Source organism: Antechinus flavipes, chromosome 3 (genome assembly GCF_016432865.1).
Source record: "Antechinus flavipes isolate AdamAnt ecotype Samford, QLD, Australia chromosome 3, AdamAnt_v2, whole genome shotgun sequence".
Taxonomy (NCBI): Eukaryota; Metazoa; Chordata; class Mammalia; order Dasyuromorphia; family Dasyuridae; genus Antechinus; species Antechinus flavipes.
In genome coordinates, this window is record NC_067400.1 from 60058286 (window position 1) to 60079455 (window position 21170).

The 21170-nt window shown below is 35.0% G+C and overlaps 1 protein-coding gene across 1 annotated transcript in view; it reads right to left on the minus strand.

Annotated features, from left to right (window-relative positions):
• SGPP2 (sphingosine-1-phosphate phosphatase 2) overlaps positions 1–21170 on the minus strand; it is a 124596-nt gene that overhangs the window by 14525 nt on the left and 88901 nt on the right. Inside the window, exons 3-4 of the mRNA XM_051983465.1 lie at positions 14418–14597; positions 11525–11614 (exon numbers count right to left, since the gene is read on the minus strand). Coding sequence (XP_051839425.1) covers positions 11525–11614; positions 14418–14597 — 270 coding nt within the window. The remainder of the gene's footprint in view (positions 1–11524; positions 11615–14417; positions 14598–21170) is intronic.

A 21170-nucleotide genomic window follows, 5' to 3' on the forward strand; every position in this document is an offset into this window, starting at 1 on the left:
CTTAAATTATCTCTCCTAGAAGAACTGATCTTCTAGATCAGTTGTTTTTCCAATTAGATATTTTACATTGTCTTCTATTTTTTTCATTCTTTTTGGTTTTATTTTTTCTTTATTTCTCATAAAGTCACTAGCTTCCATGAATTGCTCAATTCTAAGTTTTAAGAAATTATTTTCTTCAATGACCTTTTGTGTCTTTTTTTTCATCTGGCCAATTCTTCTTATTGGCTTTTTGTACCTCCTTTACCATTTGGTCTAATCTGTTTTTCTTTTCCTTGTTGGCTTTTTGTACCTCCTTTACCATTTGGTCTAATCTGTTTGTTTGTTTTTTTTTAAGTGTACAATTTTCTTCAGTATTTTGTATGTATATCTCCTTTATCAAGTTGTTGACTCATTTGTCATGATTTTCTTGCATCACTCTCATTTCTCTTATCAATTATCAACTACTGAACTTTTGAGAATAAGTCTAAAGGATTTTTTTAAAAGAGAAAGTGAACCTCTCAAAGGGGAGATGAATCTACATGATTTCATCAAAAACAGGTCATGTCGGACCACTTTAATTTCCCTTTTAACAAGGTTTTTACTATCTACTATAAAGTATATCAGAAATATTTGATAAATATAGCTTAACTGCCACTTGACCAAATCTCTCACATACTGTTATTTTGGAACGATATAGAAATGTGGGCTTGTTGAACAGCTAGATCAAAGAGCAGTCATTAATTACAAAGAATCAATAGAGTTTCGTTAATAAGTCATACCACACTAACCTCATTTTTTTGGATAGGATTACTAAACTAATGGGTAAATTGTGATTTTAATTTACTATATTTAACTTAAGTTTTTAATAAAGCATCTCATTCTATTCTTGTAGAAAAAACGAAAAGATGGATTAGTCAATAATATTATCAAATGCATTTGGAATATGATATTCTAGATAGTAATGGAACTAGGATTACAACCTTGGGCTGCACTAACAAGGGCATAGATTCCAAGTTATGGGTGGAGTTGTGAACTGATATAACTATCCTGGAAAGCAATTTGGAACTATGCCCAAACACCTAGAAAGGCTTATAGGAACTAATACAAAGTAAGTGAACAGAATCAGGACAATCTTGTCAATAATAAGAGCAAAACTGAATGATGACCAACTGTGAATGACTTAGCTATTTTCAGGCAACACATTTATGACATTTTGAAGGCTTTATGATGATGAAAAATGCTATCTACTTTCAGAGAAAGAACTGATGGAATCTGAATGAAGATCAAAGCATATGATTTTTAAAAAGATTTTTATTTTCCCTAATTAGTGATAAAAACACTTTTTACACTTATTTTTAAACTTTGAGGTCCAGATTCTCTCCTTTCTCCTCTCCCCCACCATTGAGAAGGCACATGTGAAATTATACAAAACATTTCCTTAAAAGTCATGTTGCAAAAGAAAACATATTCCCACTCCCCTCCCTCCCCCCCCCCAAAAAAAAAAAAAAACTCTCAAGAAAAATAAAGTTAAAAAAAAGTATGCTTCAATACCTATTCAGTTCTTTCTCTGGGAAGAGTAGCATTTTTCATCATAAATTCTTCAGAATAGAAGCTTTTGTTTTTTAAATTTTATTTTTTTAATATTTTTGTCTCACAACATAATAAGCAAATATGTCTTGCATGGTCCCACATATACAATCTGTATAAAGTTGCTTGCCTTTTCAATGTGGGGAGAAGGGAGGGAAATAATTTGGGACTCAAAATTTGTTGTATTTTGTACCAGAAAACAGAAACAGTCATGTATGGTGGAAGTTGTAAAGTGCTAACCTGCAAGTCAGTGATTAGAGCCCTCCAAACATGGGAAGGGTTATCCCCCAGTGGTCAAGAGCCCTAAATAACCTCCTTCACTTCAAGTCTTTAAGCAAAGCCAGAATGAGCACTGATCCAGTTTTTTTGTGTAGGTTTTCTTTTATCTTTTAGCTATCTTTTGAACTTGATGGCATCCAAATCCCTTAAAACTCTGTGTTTCTATGATTCTGGTGTTTTAAGTAGAAAACATTTCTTCTAAGCAGAAGTGGTTCATTCTGTATTAACCTATGAATACAGCCTAAAGTATAGAATATACAAAAGGAATAATCTTGAAGATGTCCCATGTTTTGACAACAAAAAAAAGGCATTTTAACTTTTTAACTTTTCTAATACAAGCTCTCTCTAAAATGTTCAGGTTTGCCAAATTTAAAAAATGGCATGGGACCAAATTAAGTTCTCATAAAATAAGGAAGTGAAAAATAAGAATTTTATGTATGATTTGTAAGGTAAATACCAAAAGACTTCCACTAACACCCTCTTTTGATTCCTCATTGTCACAGAATTCAGAGAACCTGCAGGGCTTCAAGCTCTGATAGATCTTTCCAAAAAGGGTTCAACAACATTCTATGTACCACCCAAAGACCAGTTTTGAGGGAGGGGATCATCACCAGGTTAGTACAGGATGATGTATTATTTTCAGCTTGGTAACTCTCCAAAGCTTATCTGGCATATAGGAGAGTGATTACAATCATGAGTGATGGGGGCATTCACCCCAACAAAATCAGAGATTCTCAAAATATACTCTAAAACATGAGCAATTTGGGAATGATTACTGGTTGGTTTGCATTAAAAAGGCCTAACAAGTCTAGGCAGCAAGTTTCCCCACCCTTAATTCTCTTTAATACTAACAGGCTATAACTTTATTGAATCTGAATGTCTGACACATCAATAGGATTATGACTTTAAATAAGTGTCTAAACAGATCATAAACAGTGAAATCATAGGGATACCAGTTTTCTTGGATTATTCTTGCCTAATGTGCCCTCTGCCTACTCAAATTTGAAAAGATCATTTAAATATTTACAGAGTCTTTGAGATTCCTTGAAGTAAACTTTTCTCTTCCCTTGTTATTTGTGGGCTGCCTAGCAGCTGTGCTGTAGAAGATAGAGTGCTGGGCTTGGAATCACAAAGATGTGAGTTCAGATCCCACCTCAGATACTTCACTGTGTGACTCAGGATAAGGCATTTAATCTCTGCTTCAATTTCCTTATCCTGAAAATGGGGATAAGAACATCTACCTATAGCGTTGTTGTAAAGGCCAAATGAGATAATAGATGGAAAGCATTTAGTGAACATTAAACTTAAGGAAAATCAATTAAAAAAAACATATTTAATGCCCAAAGGCAGTTTCCCCTATTTGGCTATCATTAAAGACAATCCCTAGAGGTTCAACCTAAAGAGCTAGTAAGCCCTTTACTCTTTGGGAAAAGCACCTGAAGACCAGCAGATGTAACAGAGGAGCAGTAGCAGAGACATCTAGGAGAGAACTCAATGAAGAATCCTATAGAAAGGAGCACGACAAGGAGAACAGAGTAATAGATGACTCAAGCCCAGTAGAAAAACAAAACAAAAATAAATAAATAAAAAGGAAGAGAAGAAAAACTCAACTTGCTTGATCCCATCATCAGAAAGCATCATCAGCTCTGAAGCATCAGAGCCATGACTTTCCTGATCATGCTCTCCAGATACACGAATTCCCTATGTATATTACCATGGAAGAACACAAATATGTTCCTTACATATATCATCTTACACATGGGTAATATGGCAACCAGGGAGAAAGCATACTTGGGGCTGTTGGTCTGCATTCTTCCTGGGGATTTCACTCAACAGAAATGTAAAACATGCTATGTGGAAGAGTGACAAGTTTCTCTTTGACCCCAACAATGGTTCTTGTAACTAGGCAAAGCAACTTTTAGCAAAACCAAAGGTGGAGTTGGTGACTTCTAGCCTCCCTAGTCTTTTCAACAGATCTTTGTTATATATTCCTGCCATCCATAAAAATCACAAGAATTTAGAAACAACGAAAATAGAGCTTTACAAATGTAAAATAGATATGTGATGATATAAAATTTTAAAGTTTTGTACAAATAGAATTAATGCAACCAAATTACAAGGAAAGCAAGAAACTGGGGGATATTTTGTAACAATTATCTCTGATAAAGGCCTCATTCCTCAAATACATGGAGAATTGAGTCAAATTTATAAAAATACAAATAATTCCCCAATTGATAAATGGTCAAAGGATATGAACAGAAAGTTTTCACACAAAGAGATCAAAGCTATCTGTAGTCATCTGAAAAAAATTTTAAATTACTACTGACTAGACAAATGAAAATTAAAACAACTCTGAGGTACTACCTTATATTAGAGAGAAAGAACAATAGTAAGGAAAGAAAAATGCATAGGAAGATCAAAAGGAGATACAAAGCCAATTGAATTTACTATACTTTTAAAAACAAGTAAGCTCTACTTAATAGAGATCTATAAATTAATGTACAGTTCTCTTCTTCTGTTCTTTTACCTATATGGAAATACTCATTTGGTTTTTAAGTATATCTATCTATCTATATTTTTTAACTTTTTAACTTTATTTATTTATGGCCAATTTGTCGGTAACTTTATCAATAGCAACATCTATTGACATGGCATACCCTAGTATGACTATATGCTATAAGAAAAAAATATTTCAGTTCTTATAATGGTTGGATTTGAATTAACACTGGTTATTGGGAGAAGTTCTCTGGACTATGTCTTCCATATGCTTCCAGGGCTTAGACTGTGTGTAAGCCATTATAGACTTTGACAATCAGGAGATTGCTCTATAAGACAAGAGATTTAAAAATATATCATAGGGGGCAGCTAGGTGGCACAGTGGATAGAGCACCAGCCCTGAAGGCAGGAGGACCTGAGTTCAAATCTGGCCTCAGACACTTAACATATCCTAGCTGTGTGACCCTGGGCAAGTCACTTAACCCCAATTGCCTCAGGGGGAATACACACACACACACACACACACACACACACACACACACACACATATATTAGAAAGGCAGAGACAGGGAACATAAGAGATGGAACTATAAACAGAATAGAGAATGAGAACCTAAGCCCATAAAGTGATATAGCCATATTATTCCCAAAATGCAGTATGTTGAAACTGGACCATGATAATTCTAGAAGAGAGATGATCACTTTCCATTGTCCTCAACTTCACCCAAAGGAATCCTGGGTTTCTAAAATATTCTAAAAAGCAGAAAGCATTGAATTCTAGATATCCATTCCTGGGAATAAATTCTGAAATGCCCTTTCATTTCTATTATACTGAAGCATCAAAGGAATTGAAGTGAAATTAAGTTTTAATTCCAGTCATTCCATCAATTAAGCACTGTGTTAGGTGCTGAAAACATAAAGAAAAGCAAAAAACAAAAAAACAAAAAAACAAAAAAAACCTCAAACCAAGTCTTATGTGAAAGATAATATGCAATTATGAACAAACAAGATACATACAGGATAAATTTAGGATAGTCTCAAATATAAGGCACTAGGAAAGGTTTTTTTGCAAAGGAAACCTACAAGGAATCCTGGGAAAGTCAGGAGACAGAGACAAGAAGGGGAATATTCCAAGAAGGGGGTACAGCCAGTGAAAATTCTTGAGTAGGGAGATGAAGTGTTTTGGATAAGGAATAGCAGGGATGCCAATTACAATGGACTGTTGAGAATCTGGAGGGAAGTTGGGTATCAGGATTTGGGGAAGGAAGGAGGGGGAAAGGTTACAAAGGTTTCTGAACGCCAAACTGAGAATTTTATATTGGACCCTAGAGGTAAAGGGGCATGACATGGTCAGATCTGGCTTCAGGAAGATCAGTCCAACAACTGAGTAGAGGATGGATTGCAGTGTGAGTTGGAGACTACAAACTCTATGGGAGTAGACTATTTAGTATTTGATTCTTGCCCTTATTTATTGTTTCTTATCTTAATTAAATGCTTATGCTTTGGGGATTTGTGTGTTCTTGGTATGATTAAGCAAAAGAATAAGAATAACAAATTGATGAATATAAATAATAATAAATGATAATCAACTCAGTCCATGAATTAATCAGTTACAAATTTATTGTTAGTTTATGAACTTATTACATTTATTTACCTTTATTTTTGTTTCTTTATTTATTAGGTACTCATTCAATATTCCCAATAAGCAGCCATGATGAACCAAGAAATAGCTAAAAGGGTGGTATTAAAAATATTTTTTTTAAAGCAAATCATTTAAAGCATAGTTGGAAGAATAAATCCAAACACTTAGTTAAAATAAAAATGTGCCAGTTATAACAAGTTTCTACAATAAAGCAACCTTTGAGCTCTCTAATCTCAGGGCTGGGTATGCCTTGGAAGCTCAGTTCCTGCTATAGTTATAGCTGGAAGAGTATGCGGGGAAAAAAGTGATCTGTGTGAGACCAACTTTGGTTAATTTCTGCTTGGACACCTGTGTGTTTCTGGTCTCCCAGTTACTTACTGAACTCGGAACTCAATTTTTTTGGTGATCTCTGGCTCCTGCATGGCTCATTTGACTTTGACCTTGTCATAGATCATGGGTCTCTGTTCTTGCCTGATGGCTCAGCTTGATTCTCTGCTTCCTTACTGATCTGTAAAATGTTTTCTCCAAGTTGTGAATGGCAGGCAGCCTGCAACCACAATTAGCTCCACTCCTGGCTCATCCTGGTACTATCTCTGCCACCTGTTCTGGACTAGACCCAGGTCTCGATCCCTAAAGTTTAGCCAAAGAAATGGGCTATTTTGTTCTATCACTTCTCACCTCGTATTGGGAAAGAATATAACAATTATGGAGTCTTATATTTTTTTTCCCTCCCAGTGACATGCTCCTTAAGAAATAGTCACTGGAATATGTGGGAAGCACAATTGCGATCCCAATAACTTTAAAGAAATAAAAGAAAAATACATTTCTCTCCAGGGTCATGGAAAAATAGTGAATATAATATTATTTATAATAATTTATGGTGAGAATCACAATTCTTTTTAAATCTTAGCAGCTCTCAGAGGAGTAGTTGTTTAAAAGTTAAATGGAAATTAAATACAGAGTGGCATGAAAACAGTCCTGTGCTCCCTTCTCTCCTGCCCAGCAGTGACTGGTAACTTAGCTGAGTGCTAAGCATATTGGGGGAAAATATACACACACATCAAAATGCTATACTCTGAGCTAGAAGACAGTTTTGTGTAAGGTAGAGGTAACAGTATTTGGAAAATTTTTCAATGTTGATTCCAACCAAGACTGAAAAATCTTATTGTTGAAGAGAGCTACATCCATCAGTATTAATCATAGTACTATTAATTTTTTTTTAATTGAGTTCTACAAGCTACACCCAGCGAAAGAACTCTGGGAAATGAGTATGAACCACTTCATAGAATTCCCAATCCTTCTATTTTTATCCTCTGCATTTTTTATTTCCTTCACAGGTAAATTGTACACTGTTTCAAAGTCTGATTCTTTTTGTACAGCAAAATAACTTTATGGCCATGTATACATATATTGTATTTAACTTATACTTTAACATATTTAACATGTACTGGTCAACCTGCCATCTGGGGGAGAGGGTGAGGGGAAGGAGGGGAAAGGTTGGAACAAAAGGTTTTGCAATTGTCAATGCTGAAAATTTACCCATGCATATTATCTTGTAAATAAAAAGCAAAAATTAAAAAAATAGAGTTCCAAATTTTTCCTTCCCTCCCACTCTTCCCCCACCCATTGAGAAGGTAAGAAATATTATATCAATTATACATGTGAAATTGTACAAAACATTTTTCCATACTAGCCATGTTGCAAAAAAAGCAAGAAAAATAAAGAAATTCAAAAATTATGCTTCAATCTCCACTCAGTTTGTCAGTTCTCTCTCTAAAGAGGAATAGCATTTTTCATCATGAGTCTTTTGAAACTGTCCTACATCAGAGTTGCTAAATCTTTCACAATTAATTGATCATTTCAATATTACTGTGTGTACAGTGTTCTGGTTCTGTTCACTTCTTTTTGCATCAGTTCACATAAGACTTCACAGTCAGCCTATTTTTAAAAGTTTGTTAGTGTAATGCTTCTAATAAGAACAACTTTCATATCTGTATATAAACATATGTAAAATATACTCCAGGTGTGTACAAGGGAACATTCACCATAGACTCTGGGGAAGGGCCAACAGGAATACTTTCCCATGGTGTCAGGGCAAATTCAGCTCGACTCTGGACATACCTATGTTTCCACTGCAACTGAAAGATGATGAAGGTCTTCCCTCTTCACAAACCTGCAGGCTACGTAGAATAAATACCCTTTCACAAATGAAGAAGTTCAGGGACACAGCCCATGTGTGTTAAAGCTGGAGCTTGAAACCCAGTCCTTCTAACTTGACAGCAGCTTAAAAGAATGGACAGATGAGTCCAGTATCATTCTATAAGGGATCAGAACCCTTGATGATATTGTGATGAACTCTATCTTAAAGTAAGAGGGAGGACGGAGAATTGTAAGAGGATTCAAAGATTTGCATGTTTATTGGAATGAAGTGAAATTATTGCCTATTATGCTTATATGGATGGAACATTGCAAAGACCGATAAACTTGGAGTTCAGAAGACCCGAATTCCAATCCTGCTTCACATACTTAACAAGGAAATTAAGTGGCAAATCACTTAACCTCTCTGTGCCTTGGTTTCCTCATCTGTAAAAGTATTGTAAGGATCAACTAATTAACATGCAACATGCTTTGCCAACCTTAAGTGCTATATAAATGCTAGCTATTATTATTATTCTGATTCCAAATCTAGGGTTCTTTCCATTGTTATACTTGTAGAGAACATACAATAGGATGTGGTGACAGTCTTACATTTGTCTAGTCAATGGTAGGTGCCAGTACAACCTTCTTTGGGGGGAAAGGAATGAGAGGACTACTACTAGAAAATTAGCACCTCGCTTTTTTTTTTTAATTCAAAGAATTACAGGTCTGTGTATGTGCCAAAATGTTTGTGGCAGCCCTGTTTGTAGTGGCTAGAAGCTGGAAAATGAATGGATGCCCATCAATTGGAGAATGGTTGAGTAAATTGTGGTATATGAACGTTATGGAATATTATTGTTCTGTAAGAATGACCAGCAGGATGAATACAGAGAGGACTGGCGAGACTTACATGAACTGATGCTAAGTGAAATGAGCAGAACCAGGAGATCATTATATATCTCAACAATGATACTGTTTGAGGATGTATTCTGATGGAAGTGGATCTCTTCGATTAAGAGAGCTAATTCAGTTTCAATTGATCAAAGATGGACAGAAGCAGCTACACCCAAAGAAAGAACACTGGGAAATGAATATAAACTGCTTGCATTTTTGTTTTTCTTCCCGCGTTATTTATACCTTCTGAATCCAATTCTCCCTGTGCAACAAGAGAACTGTTTGGTTCTGCAAACATATATTGTATCTAGGATATACTGCAACCTATTCAACATGTAAAAGACTGCTTGCCATTTGGGGGAGGGGGTGGAAGGAGGGAGGGGAAAAATCGGAACAGAAGTGAGTGCAAGGGATAATGCTGTAAAAAATTACCCTGGCATGGGTTCTATCAATAAAAAGTTATTTAAAAAAAAAAAAAAGAATTACAGGTCTGAATCTTAAATGGAACTCAGAGATACCTTCATTTAACCATCAGGAAATTGGGAAATTAATTGCCTAAGGACACACAGATAGAAAACGGCAGATCTGGCATTTCAACCCAAGACCCAAGACTTCAAATTCAGTTCTTTTTGGACAATACTACCCATAGAAATATAAAAAGCTACTATTTGACTCTATCCTGCTAACAAACCCAGACATAAATCTTTTAATCATAGTTCAAATGAATTCTCTTTTCTTTCTGTTGCTCTAAGCAGTAGTTCACTATTATCACAATGGTCTGAGTTCTGGTCCCTTATCATTGGGACCCTTACCAGCTAAGCCCAGGCCTGAAGTTACTGGGGGCAACTTTGAAAAATAATGGAGAAAAATCAGAACCATAACTTCTCTTTAAGAGTGTAAGACTCACTCTTATTTCTTCTAATACTTCAATACTGCTGGCTCTCAGAGTAGGTATACTAAAGTCTAGGGAGGTATTCAATATTTCTGCCCTCCAGAAAACCATTCCATAATGGAAAATGTTTTGTTACAGATCTACTGAAATGGTTTTTATATGTATTTTCAATTCAGGCCTGTAGCCTCTCATACATATTTGAATGCTGAATTTTAACCTGAATTCATAAGATGGTTTTTAATTTAAACCCAATGAAATTCAAAATAACCTCCCGAACCCCCCCCTCCCAAAGTACAAAAAGAAAAAAATTGCCAACAAACCCAAGAGAACTCTACTTAATTCCAAGTCTATAAACACATTTGGAAGCAACCTCTTTACCCTCCAAGCAGCAGTGTAGCAAATTGAGAATTTGCTCCCCGCCAATATTCCCCCCCTGGATTCTACCACTTCCTGTTTAGCTCAAAGTGAAATGGGATTGAGAGTGAAGAAAAGGACTCTACAGTGTCTAGAATGCTAGGAGCTGGTCAGATAATATTCCCATGACCAGAGCCACCCTTACCCCAGAAATGACTCCAGTTGTTTCAACATCCCTTATTGCTTCCCTCAAAGTTAAGTTCAGCAGCCACACAAAGAAAGAACATTAAAACCTCTTCCTTATGTTTTGAATTCACCAAGGTCCTTGACCCATCTCATCTGAGGCACCCTATGTCACTCAAGTCATTCTTCTATTCTATACCTACCACTGCTTGGTTTTTGCTTTAATAGTTTTGAACAGACTCCTTTTTCCCCAGAATCCATTAAGTACAGCAGCTTCTGCTGGTTAAAATGTCTCTTTTCCCATTTTCTCCCAGCTACATCCTGCCCCAAACAACAACTAGCACTAGTCAACAATTAAATTCAACAAATATGAATTAACTACCCACTATTCACTTGGGACATCAACAAAAAGCTAAGAAGTTTTCTTCCCCTTTTATGGTAACTGATAAAGGCAATTTTCATTTTTTCTACAATTGGGAATAAAACATTTAGCCAGTGACTAACTTTTTAAAGTAGCTTTTTTCTTAATTTTCTTTGTTATTATGAACTTAATAGTCATAGAGAAATATAAACATTTCAATATAAAAAGATGTATATAAAACTGTGAACCATTAGTTTTATTAAAAAGATATTTAAATGTAAAAGAATAGTAACAAAATTACCATGTTTATATTTCTACTGAAGTTTTGTTGTTGTTGTTTTATTGCATGGTTTTACTCATTTGTTATAAGAAGGATTGTGTGTGTGTGTGTGTGTGTGTGTGTGTGTGTGTGTGTGTAAGACAAGGGAATAATGTGGTAGGGAATAAGCTAATGATGAGTGAGTGATGGAGAAGCCCCTCAAAAAGAAAAGGGAATAAATATAATCAATTTTCAAATACCAATTATGGTGGTATAATATCCTGTTAATATTATCTAGGGAATTAGTTACCATGGATATGTATACCTTGCAAAATGACCACAGGGCTGAAGGGAAGATGAATTAAATTGGAAAAGAATTTTGTAAATATAAATAACGTAGTGAATTCATCCTGCTAATCTACTCTTCCAATATTCAGCTCCAGATATGAGAAAAATCCTTACCAGTACTGTGTGCATGCCAGTATAAAGCCGGCTAAGGGATACCATAGTAGAAAACAAGATGGCCAGCATTAGTCCCAATGCAAAGGGATACTGTGGAAAGAGAAAGAGAAGAAATGAGAGTTTGTGTGGCATTTGACATTAATATTCAACATTATATAAAACGAATACATTTCAGTGAGTTGTCCTTTTTGGTTCTCATCTAGCATTATACACATTAACAATCTTGCCATTCAGACCCAGACATAAAATCTAGGGAAGGAGAGAGAGGGGAGATACTTAAATGTGAAGTTATAACACTTCAATTCCAACAAAAAGATAAATGGTACCAAGTAGAAAACAGACTCATGTCTGAAGCTGCTAAGTTGAAGGAAATAGAATTTCCATTCTTACTTTTTCTTTAAGCTCACAGAAATTAGTCATGAGGAAAGTCAACAATGCTTCCACCTAGATGTTCTGAGTATCCATTATCACCCAATGGTCATAGGAATGGCAGTGGAATACAGTGACTAGAGAGCTGGAGTGGGCTTTAGGAAGTTTGGGGATTCTGAGTTGGAATGATACACTAGCTGGTTGAACTTGGGTGTTTCTAGGACTCATATTGCTTATCTGTAAAGTAGGGATGACTATAATAGCACTGACTAGAGCTTTTAAGGCTTTTGTAAAGACCCCAAACCAATGAATACAAACCTGAAAACATAATGGTGATGATATCTTTTGGTGGGATGATCTGGGAAATTGCATGTATATGTAAACTTGGGTGGCTAGAGTCCAAACTCAATTCAATTTTTTGGAGAAGGCAGACACAGTTAACTGACTTGCCAGAGTCACATAGCTAGTAAGTGTCTGAGGCCAGATTTGTACAACTGACTTCTCGGGTTGGTGCTTTAATTGCTGTCCCATCTACCTGCCTTAATTGCACCTAAAAGACATCACCCCCCCATCTCAAAGAGTTAATAATTGCCTGGTATTTATTATGCTCATTCCAGTGTTGACAAAGTTCCAAAAATCTATCTATATGTCTTTCTAAAATTTAACATTCATTTGGCTTTAGATGTTTAGCCACATTGATTTCAAAATTAGCTAGTTAATGCTGGCACTGGTTGAATTTTGGACATTTGTATTAATCCATATTCACACAGTCATCTGAGTATGTTTAGATCTGTTTATTAGGGGAAAAGCTAGAAGAACTAAATAGCTAATTTTATTTATCATAACAATATGTGTATATGAGAAAAAAAAAGAATCAGAACACCCTTGCTACATATAAATTAAAAGTGAATAAAAAAGATTCAATGTAATCTTAAGTTAGACCTACCTAATCTGTTTCCTAAGGACAGTCTCCTTTTTACTGTTTCAATCTTGTGACAAAAACTTATTGTGAGTAGCACGGTTGCAGGTTTTTAGGAGCAACCTGAGGAGGCTGGTACCTCACCCACAAGTGGCTCTTGGGCTTGCCTCTCTCAGATAATGTTTATGTCAGAAGTTTAAGAGCACCACCAACAATTACATACCAATTTACTTGAAGGTTGGTTTGTCTTATTTTCTAATTAAAAAACAAACAAACAAATCTCATTTAAGTAACATGCTAAATTGCTAAACAGCACTAAAACATGTACCCAGATTTGGGGGGCAAAAATAGGAAATGTCTTCTTAAAAGGGGATCCCACTCAGATTTAACTGAGGCTTAAAATTTGCAAAGAGTAAAAATTCATCTCTAGACAGTTTACATAATTTAAAGGAATGGTTGTCTAAAAGGAGAGAAATGACAACATTTATGTCATTTAATTATTTAAGAGTATCCCTGCCCTCCCAACTCCACCCAAAGAAAAGCTGAGAAAAGATGCCTCTCTCCTTCCAATGGGAAATGGGGAGGAGTGGGGAGATTACGGGAGCAGAATATTGTGTATATACAAACTCAGGTAATCTATTGGCTTGTTTTTCTGAGCTACATTTCCCCCCCTTTTTCTCTTCTTTTTATTCTTTGTAACAAGGAATAGCTTGTGGGTAAGGGATGGGATGTATTTGGAAACAATGGCTACATAAAAACAAAATATATTAATAAAAAGAAAAAATCAAAGAAAGGCAATCTTTTTAAATTATTAAAGGCAGTCTTAGCAGAATTAGCATTCAAGCTATTGCATAATCATAAAAATTAACACATTTTCCATAACAATTATTAATCTTTTAGCAAATATGTTGTAAACTTAATCCCATTTAGTTCTTTCCTAAGCAATGCTTTGAACCCATCCATTAGAATGGACTATCCCTCACCAAAAGCAGGAAGAGCCTGGGAACTTTTGGTTCAGGATGATGCTTGCTTACTGCTTTAGGCTAGAGACAACATGACCAAATAAATTTGGTGGTTTCAGTTCAATCCTTGGGGATCATTTGTTCAGAGTACAAAACTTCCTAACCCTTAGCACAACTGGTTGTTCTAAAGAAAAAACCAAAAGGGCTAGAATTTAAAACTTAGACCTAGCTATGAGACTGAGAACAGTAATAGTTAAAATTTTATTGGGTGTCACTGTGAGTGTTTAATCCGTCCTAGTCACTGTTCCATGAATCTCAAAGTCACTCAAGCTGTTTTTATATGGAAAATTCTGAAATGAAAATCTATTCTCCTAAACAGCACTCCTCCCTTCATAGCCCTCCCCAAGAAGGGTCAATCTTCTAGAGAAGAAACAGCAAATGAATGGAAGTAGCAGCTTTGTTTAAATCCCAGTTCAGTCAGTTTCTAGAGTATCACCTTGGGCAAGTTCTCTTTATTTTAGTTTCTTCTTCTATGAGACTTAGTTTGTATTCTCTAAATTCTCTTTCAGTACTAAATTGACTCTACGATTCTTTTCATTCTATCCTCAGTACCAGAAGAACCCTCAGTAGGGCTGCTTCCTACCTCGTATCTGTCCATTGTAGAGATGAGGAATGTGAAAGAGATAGAGGTTGCTGCCATGGCATGAGTCGATGGCATTCCAAATTCATCAGCTAACCTCTTTTCTAGCTTCACGACTGGAGGAGAAGAGGGCCGGGGCCACTTCAGAATATCTTTGGAGACTTGACCTATATACATAATCACCTGCAGAATAAAAGGAATAAATTAAATTTAAATTGATAGATATAATCTAGAAATTCAACAGATGGAACTGGTTTTTCAGTCATACCCTAAAGATGCAGAATGTCCAAGTGTACTATTGTACCACCCATCTGTAAAGCATAGTAGGTTATTGGGACATATTTTTAAAACACTTGCCTTCTGTAGCTCAGAACTACAAAGTAGCTTATAATAAGAAATGATGGTCCAGCATGGCAAAAAACCAAAACAATATTTCAAATCAGGCAGAATTTCCTATTCCAAAGAATGACTAGAGGTTTATTATTCTTGATGAAGGGCAGTTAAGAAGGATAATTGGAGTCCATTCGACTGTAATCAATAAGTCTAGGGGGAAAAAAAGTCACATAAGTATTTTTTTACATTTTCAGCTTTATTGATTTGTTTTCTTTTTACATTATAGAGTCAATCCTCAAATTTTGTGGGAGTAATGCTCCTTTTAAAATGGTACAAAAGTAAAAAGCATGAATATTGATACATTGAGCCTATGGGATATAGGGGGTTAGGTTCCCATAACTACCCAAAAGTATAATCTTTCACTAGAGACTGCTGAAAATACAAATAATTCTTTATAATAAGACACTGATTCTGATAATATGACTTTTCCTAACACAGTAACCATGAAATAATTCTTAAATTGCAGTACACAAAATAAAGTTGAAAACATGCAAAATACTTTTTCTCAGTAATTCTTTAGAATCCTGTGACCTTTTGCGCTTATGTCTCAAACAAAAATATTGATTTCAGACAATACTATACTGCTATAAACCCTTCTACCTTGATTGCTCTCTGAAAAGCAGGGGAGAAAGTGCTTTCATGTTAGCTTTTCATGTTAGACAAGCAAGGTCTGAACAAATTTTTGTATATAAATTTAATAAATTATATATAACCATGGGTGTATACACATATTATATAATAGATGACAGTGATGATACAACCTAACTATAACTATCTATTACCTCTCTATAATGGATATTATGTTTCAGCATCAGTCTTCTGGAATTAGGAATGGTCATACATAAACCCTATTTTTAGTGGGAGACAGAACATAAATTAGAACGAATTTGGTTAATCCTTCCCCTTGCCCCTCCCAAATGTGGCTTGGATTATGAACACAAAGAACTTACTCAATATTTTTTTTGGGGGGCGGGGGGAGACAGAATTCAAAGATATTGGGAATAAGTCAGGGCTGACTGCTCTGTTTACTTTTTATTTCCTTTTTTAAAATGTCACTTTTAATCATGAACATTAATAGCTTACCAAGAATATATCTATAGATTTTTTGTTAAGCATCTAAGATTATCTTAGCATTTTCTCATGTTTTTAATTTCTCATAATGGCCATCAAAAGAATCATTCTGATCAGCTAGACATTCTTTTAGATCTTCCTGGGTTTACATCTCTGCATTAATCCATGTAGTTCCTCATTAACATACAACATTATTTGAATTTACCAAACAGCCTCTGGAGTGTGCAGTTTATGTTTATTTGTGCATAATGGAAATTTTTTGTGGAACTATAAACCATAGCCTCTAACTGGATTCAGCTAGCAACAGCCCTGAGAGCCTAAGGCTTCAGTGAAAATCCTACAGAATCTTTTTGCTAAGATATTATGATACAAAAAGCTTGACCATGTTAATCATCTCTTTATGATCAGGAACTGTTTCTTCAGTGTATGAATGAGACTTACTTTTCCCCCAAGTCTTTGAATCTTTCCTATGAAACTACTGCATTTATTCAGAATACATTTATATATGTACTTCTTGTCTTTGCTATTAGTGTATAACAAGAATTAGGTTTGTATTCCCAAAGTCCATCACAGAGACTGCAGATTTTTGGTGCTTAATAAATGCTTGCTGATTGATTGGTTGAAGGGCTATACCCATTTCTGTCTGCTAAGTTTAAAAAATCGTACAGAGGAAGATTAAATGACCCAAACCCAAATTACCCCAAAAATAAGCTGATTTGTTCACAAAGAGGAAATTTAAAAATTATACAAAATTACACACCTACAAAACAGACTTAAAACGGAACTGCCGAACTCTTTAAAAAAGAGAAAAAAACCAACAATATAGGCAAACCAACAAACAAGAATTTGAGAACTTAATCCAATCTCAGGAAAACAAACAATCCAACAATCCATAAATCAATTGCCAAAGTGAGGGAAAACCCATTTAGGTACAAAATTAATCAACTGTTTAAAGAACAATTAGTATCTACATTACAAAAAAAAAAATTGTTCAAAAATAGAGAGGGGAAACCACTCAATGAAATTCCTTTTATAAGACAAATATGGTACCCAAATAGTGAAAAGGAGAGACAGAAAAGGAGCAGTACAGATCAATCTCACACTAATGAATATTGATATAAAATGTTTTTGAAACAAAATCCTAGCAAGGAGACTATGTAAATCCAGAAAATAATTCATTATGATTAAGTTGAATTCATGTCAAGGATCAATGTTAGGAAAACATAGTACAATTAATCATGTAAACAGAATAAGGACAAAACCCATATAATTATTTCAATAGATACAGAAAAGGCCTCTGGCAAAATCTAGCATTCATTGAATACTTGAAAAAACAAACAAACAAACAAAAAAACCTTTTAAAAGTCATAGAAATGGAAGGATCCTTCTTTAATATAATTAAATGCATATATTTAAAATGTTTTATATTGGAGAAATATTGATACTTTCCTAGTACAATCAGATGTAAATTAAGGAAGCTCTTTTTCCTCACCATTATTTGACCTAATGTTACTAAGAGTAATCAAACAAAAGAACAAAAGCAAAGATATAAACGTTGGTAAAGAAAAGATAAAAACATCCCTATTTTCAAATGTACTTGAATTATGTACTTGGAAAATCTCATAAAAGTAGCAGAGAAACTAACTGAAAAGATCAATGGTTATCAAAAAGGGTACAGTAATCAAAGTAAATCCACAAAATCTCCACATTTCTATACAAAACTAATAAACATCAAAAAGACATTTAAAGAGAAATTCCACTCAAAATAATAAGAGTATAAAATAGCTAAGATTTTAATTGGCTAATGCTCATATGAGATTTATATAAATGAAATTACAAAACACTTGACAGAAAAAAGAAATTTAATTATTAGAAAGCTATTTGCATATGAGTAGAGCCTGCCATATCACAAAATGAAAATACTACATAAATTAATGTCTAGATTTAGCCATTCTAATCAGATTACTAAGGAAATGCTTTTTAGAATTATACAAAATAATAATATTCATTTAGAAGGAAAAAATCCTAGAAAACTCAGGGGAATGAGAAAAAGTACAAATTAAAGGGACATAGTATTAGCAGATTTCAAACAATAACATAGAGCATCATTTATCTAAGTAGTTCTGAATACAGTAAAATTATTACCTCCTTCATTGTGAGCACCATATCTCTCTCAATCAAGATGACACTGGCACATCTGCCAGTCAACACTTACTATGTTCCTGACCCTGTGCTAATACTTTGGTCTTGAATAACAATAAATAATCTTAAATGCTCCATCAACAATACCCCCTCCCTCCCTTCTAACTCTGGGATTTTCTTGACCCCCAATTTCTTTCACTCCACTCCAGTCTTACTCTGATGACTCATTGTGGAACAAAGGGAAAATCAGAAAACTGGACAACCAAAGGTCATTATTGGCAGATTCTAGACCAATCTGGAAAGGAGCTGAGCAAGGATTTAGTAAGAGAGTATATGCCTCTCAAGATTTACTAAATCCAGAGTATCACATATATACTTGGCTGCAGGGGTATGAATTTTTATCCTGCTGCCAACTTTTGAAAGTCTTCTCCTAGATTACAGAGTTTTGCTCTCCATTGGTGGAGGGAACATTCCTACCAATGAAATCACAAATTGTTGAAGAATTGAAGTGTACATTTGAGTAGTTGAATGTTAGGGACCATTCTTGTTTGCTTGATTTTTCACCCACATATCTGCACTATACAAAAGTTCCAGCAGAATCTAAGCTATTTGAGGATGACTGTTTAGGTTTGGCTTATACCTGGCATAGTATGTTACACACAGCAGGCACTGGATGAATTCACTTAAGGTTACTTTTTCCAAAACTCTGTCGATGTCATGCTTGTTTCCAGGTTCTGTCAACCTCCTTCTGTACCATGTCCTCTCCCATGTCTGTAAAAGTCTCTGATTGGAAAGATCAAGGCTATCACTGTTGGGACTAAATGAACATATTTTCTAAACAAGACAACACTTCTGTCACAGAAAATTTCAGTGGGATCATGTACTGCCAAGACATTTCAAAACATTTTCAATAATCATGGAACAAATTAATCCCAGGCTGAATGGCCAGTGATTATGGACAGACAAGTCACTTGAGGACTGTTTGGGTCATAAGGTCAAGATCACAAAGGATAACTGCTTCCTTAAGAGCAGGACCTTATGTACCACTGGCAACAATTCACCTTTTTATGAATGTTTTCTTATCCCAGGGGCCCAGTCATATCAAGATAATACATTAAGCACAGAGAATTTTGTCTTGAGCTCTCAGCAAATTTAGTCCAAGAAAAGGAACATGTAATCTAACAATAGGAATTTAATGCTTCAAAACAACAGGCTTTCAAGAAAATCCATCGCTATTCTTTCTAGGTGAATGAGTTAAGAAATGCACACCAAAAACAATTAATAAAAAGAAATGGGATAGTGAGAATTCCTAATCCAGGTGCCCGAACCTGAGATTTACTTAATCCTTCACTTAATAATAGTACTTCATAATTATATGCCACTTTTAAGTGTTAAAGGTTCTTTACATACAATTTTTCATTTAATCCTCACAACAACCCTGTTAAGTAGATGCAATTATAATCCCCATTTTACAGATGAGGAAACTGAAATTCAGACTTGCTAAAATTCCCACAATTAGTAGGTGTCTGAAATGAAACTGGAATTCAGACCTTCCTGATTCCAAATTAAACACCCCATCCATGCTGGAAACCAGGGTTTTAGAAATACTTTTTGGTTGATTGAGATACTGATGAACATGATGACGGCTTACACATTTGCTAATTTTAAAATTATATTAATTAACATTTATATAGTACTTTAGGGTCTGCAAGGTGTTTTGAGTAGTCATCTTTGATCCTCACAATATGTGAGGTAGATACTATAGATATTCCCATTTTATAAATAAGAAAACTGAGGCAGTAATTTGCTTTCTCAAATCCAGGTCTTGATGCCATTAAGACTCTATCAAGGAAGGGAGGGGAGGACGAGGAAACTGGAACCTCAGACTGGAACTTTAATCTGAAAATTGGTATTCCAGGTGGGGAAAAAGTAAGGGAGATGACTGGATAAGTCTAAAGTCTTCTGGTGAATGACTGATTATTTTGAAAGAAGAAATTGTGCTTTCTCCTTTTAGCAAGGTAAAGAAGTCTTCCCTGGGAATGGGAGGCAGATGAATAGAAGGGTAAACCCCAAATGAATGAATTTAAAAATCCAGTGTGTTGGATAAGAAGAATGCTCTCTGCATCCCTCCTTTTTCTTTAGCTCTGTTGTGAAGATTCAAAGGATATCTGAAAAGTACTTTGAGAGACCGGTGAAGGACACAATAATAAAAATCTAGTACCTATGAACAGAACCTGGTTTGTAGTATTTAAAAAGTTTGCCTCAAAGTATTATTTCTCAAATTATTTTCAAATATTGCTGTTTAGAGAACAATAAAATCTTATCCCCAAATTCCCAAGAGTTGAACTGAGTCAAGAAAACTCATCTTTTTGGGTCCAAATCAGGCTTTGGACACTGGGCTACTCATTTATTAACCCTCTTTACCTCAGTTTCCTCATCTGTAAAATGAACTGGAAAAAGAAATGGCAAACTATTTCAATGTTTCTGCTAAAAAAAAAACCCAAATTGTGTCATGGAGAATCGGACTCTATTGAAACAAATGAATAACTACAACAAAATTGTGAGGAAAGTACCTTACTTTCTACCTCTTTCCATGCCTTAATCTGTGTATTTATCCTAAAGTTTCTACAAATTTATTCGTTTTCTCCTAAGGCTATCTACTTACAATCCAGTATGGACTCGGGTAATATGGTATAAAATAAAAATTTCCTCCTTTGCTGGATCAGGAGTGTGAAGAAGAAATACATGGCCACAGATCACTACTTTACCCTTGGCTTTGCTCCTGTATTTCTGTACCTGCAGAGAGTTGGGATCAAGGGAGCAAGGAAACCAGAGAGGAAAGAAGGGGAATGAATATACAGAAATAGCTTACCAATGTAGTATAGGGACAGCTAGGGAGCTGGTTAGAGAGTTGGAACGTGAGTCAGAAAGAACAGAGTTCAAATCTAACTTTGGACATTTATTAGCTGTGAAAATATAGACAAGCTACTTAAGCACTCGGCTGCCTCAGTTTCTTCATCTGTAAAATTGGAATAATAATAGGACTTACCAGTCAATGAAATAATGAAACAATATTTATAAAATGTTTCAAACAGTGCCCCAGATTGTAGGTATTATAAAAACATTAGCTATCATTATCATTATTCTGCA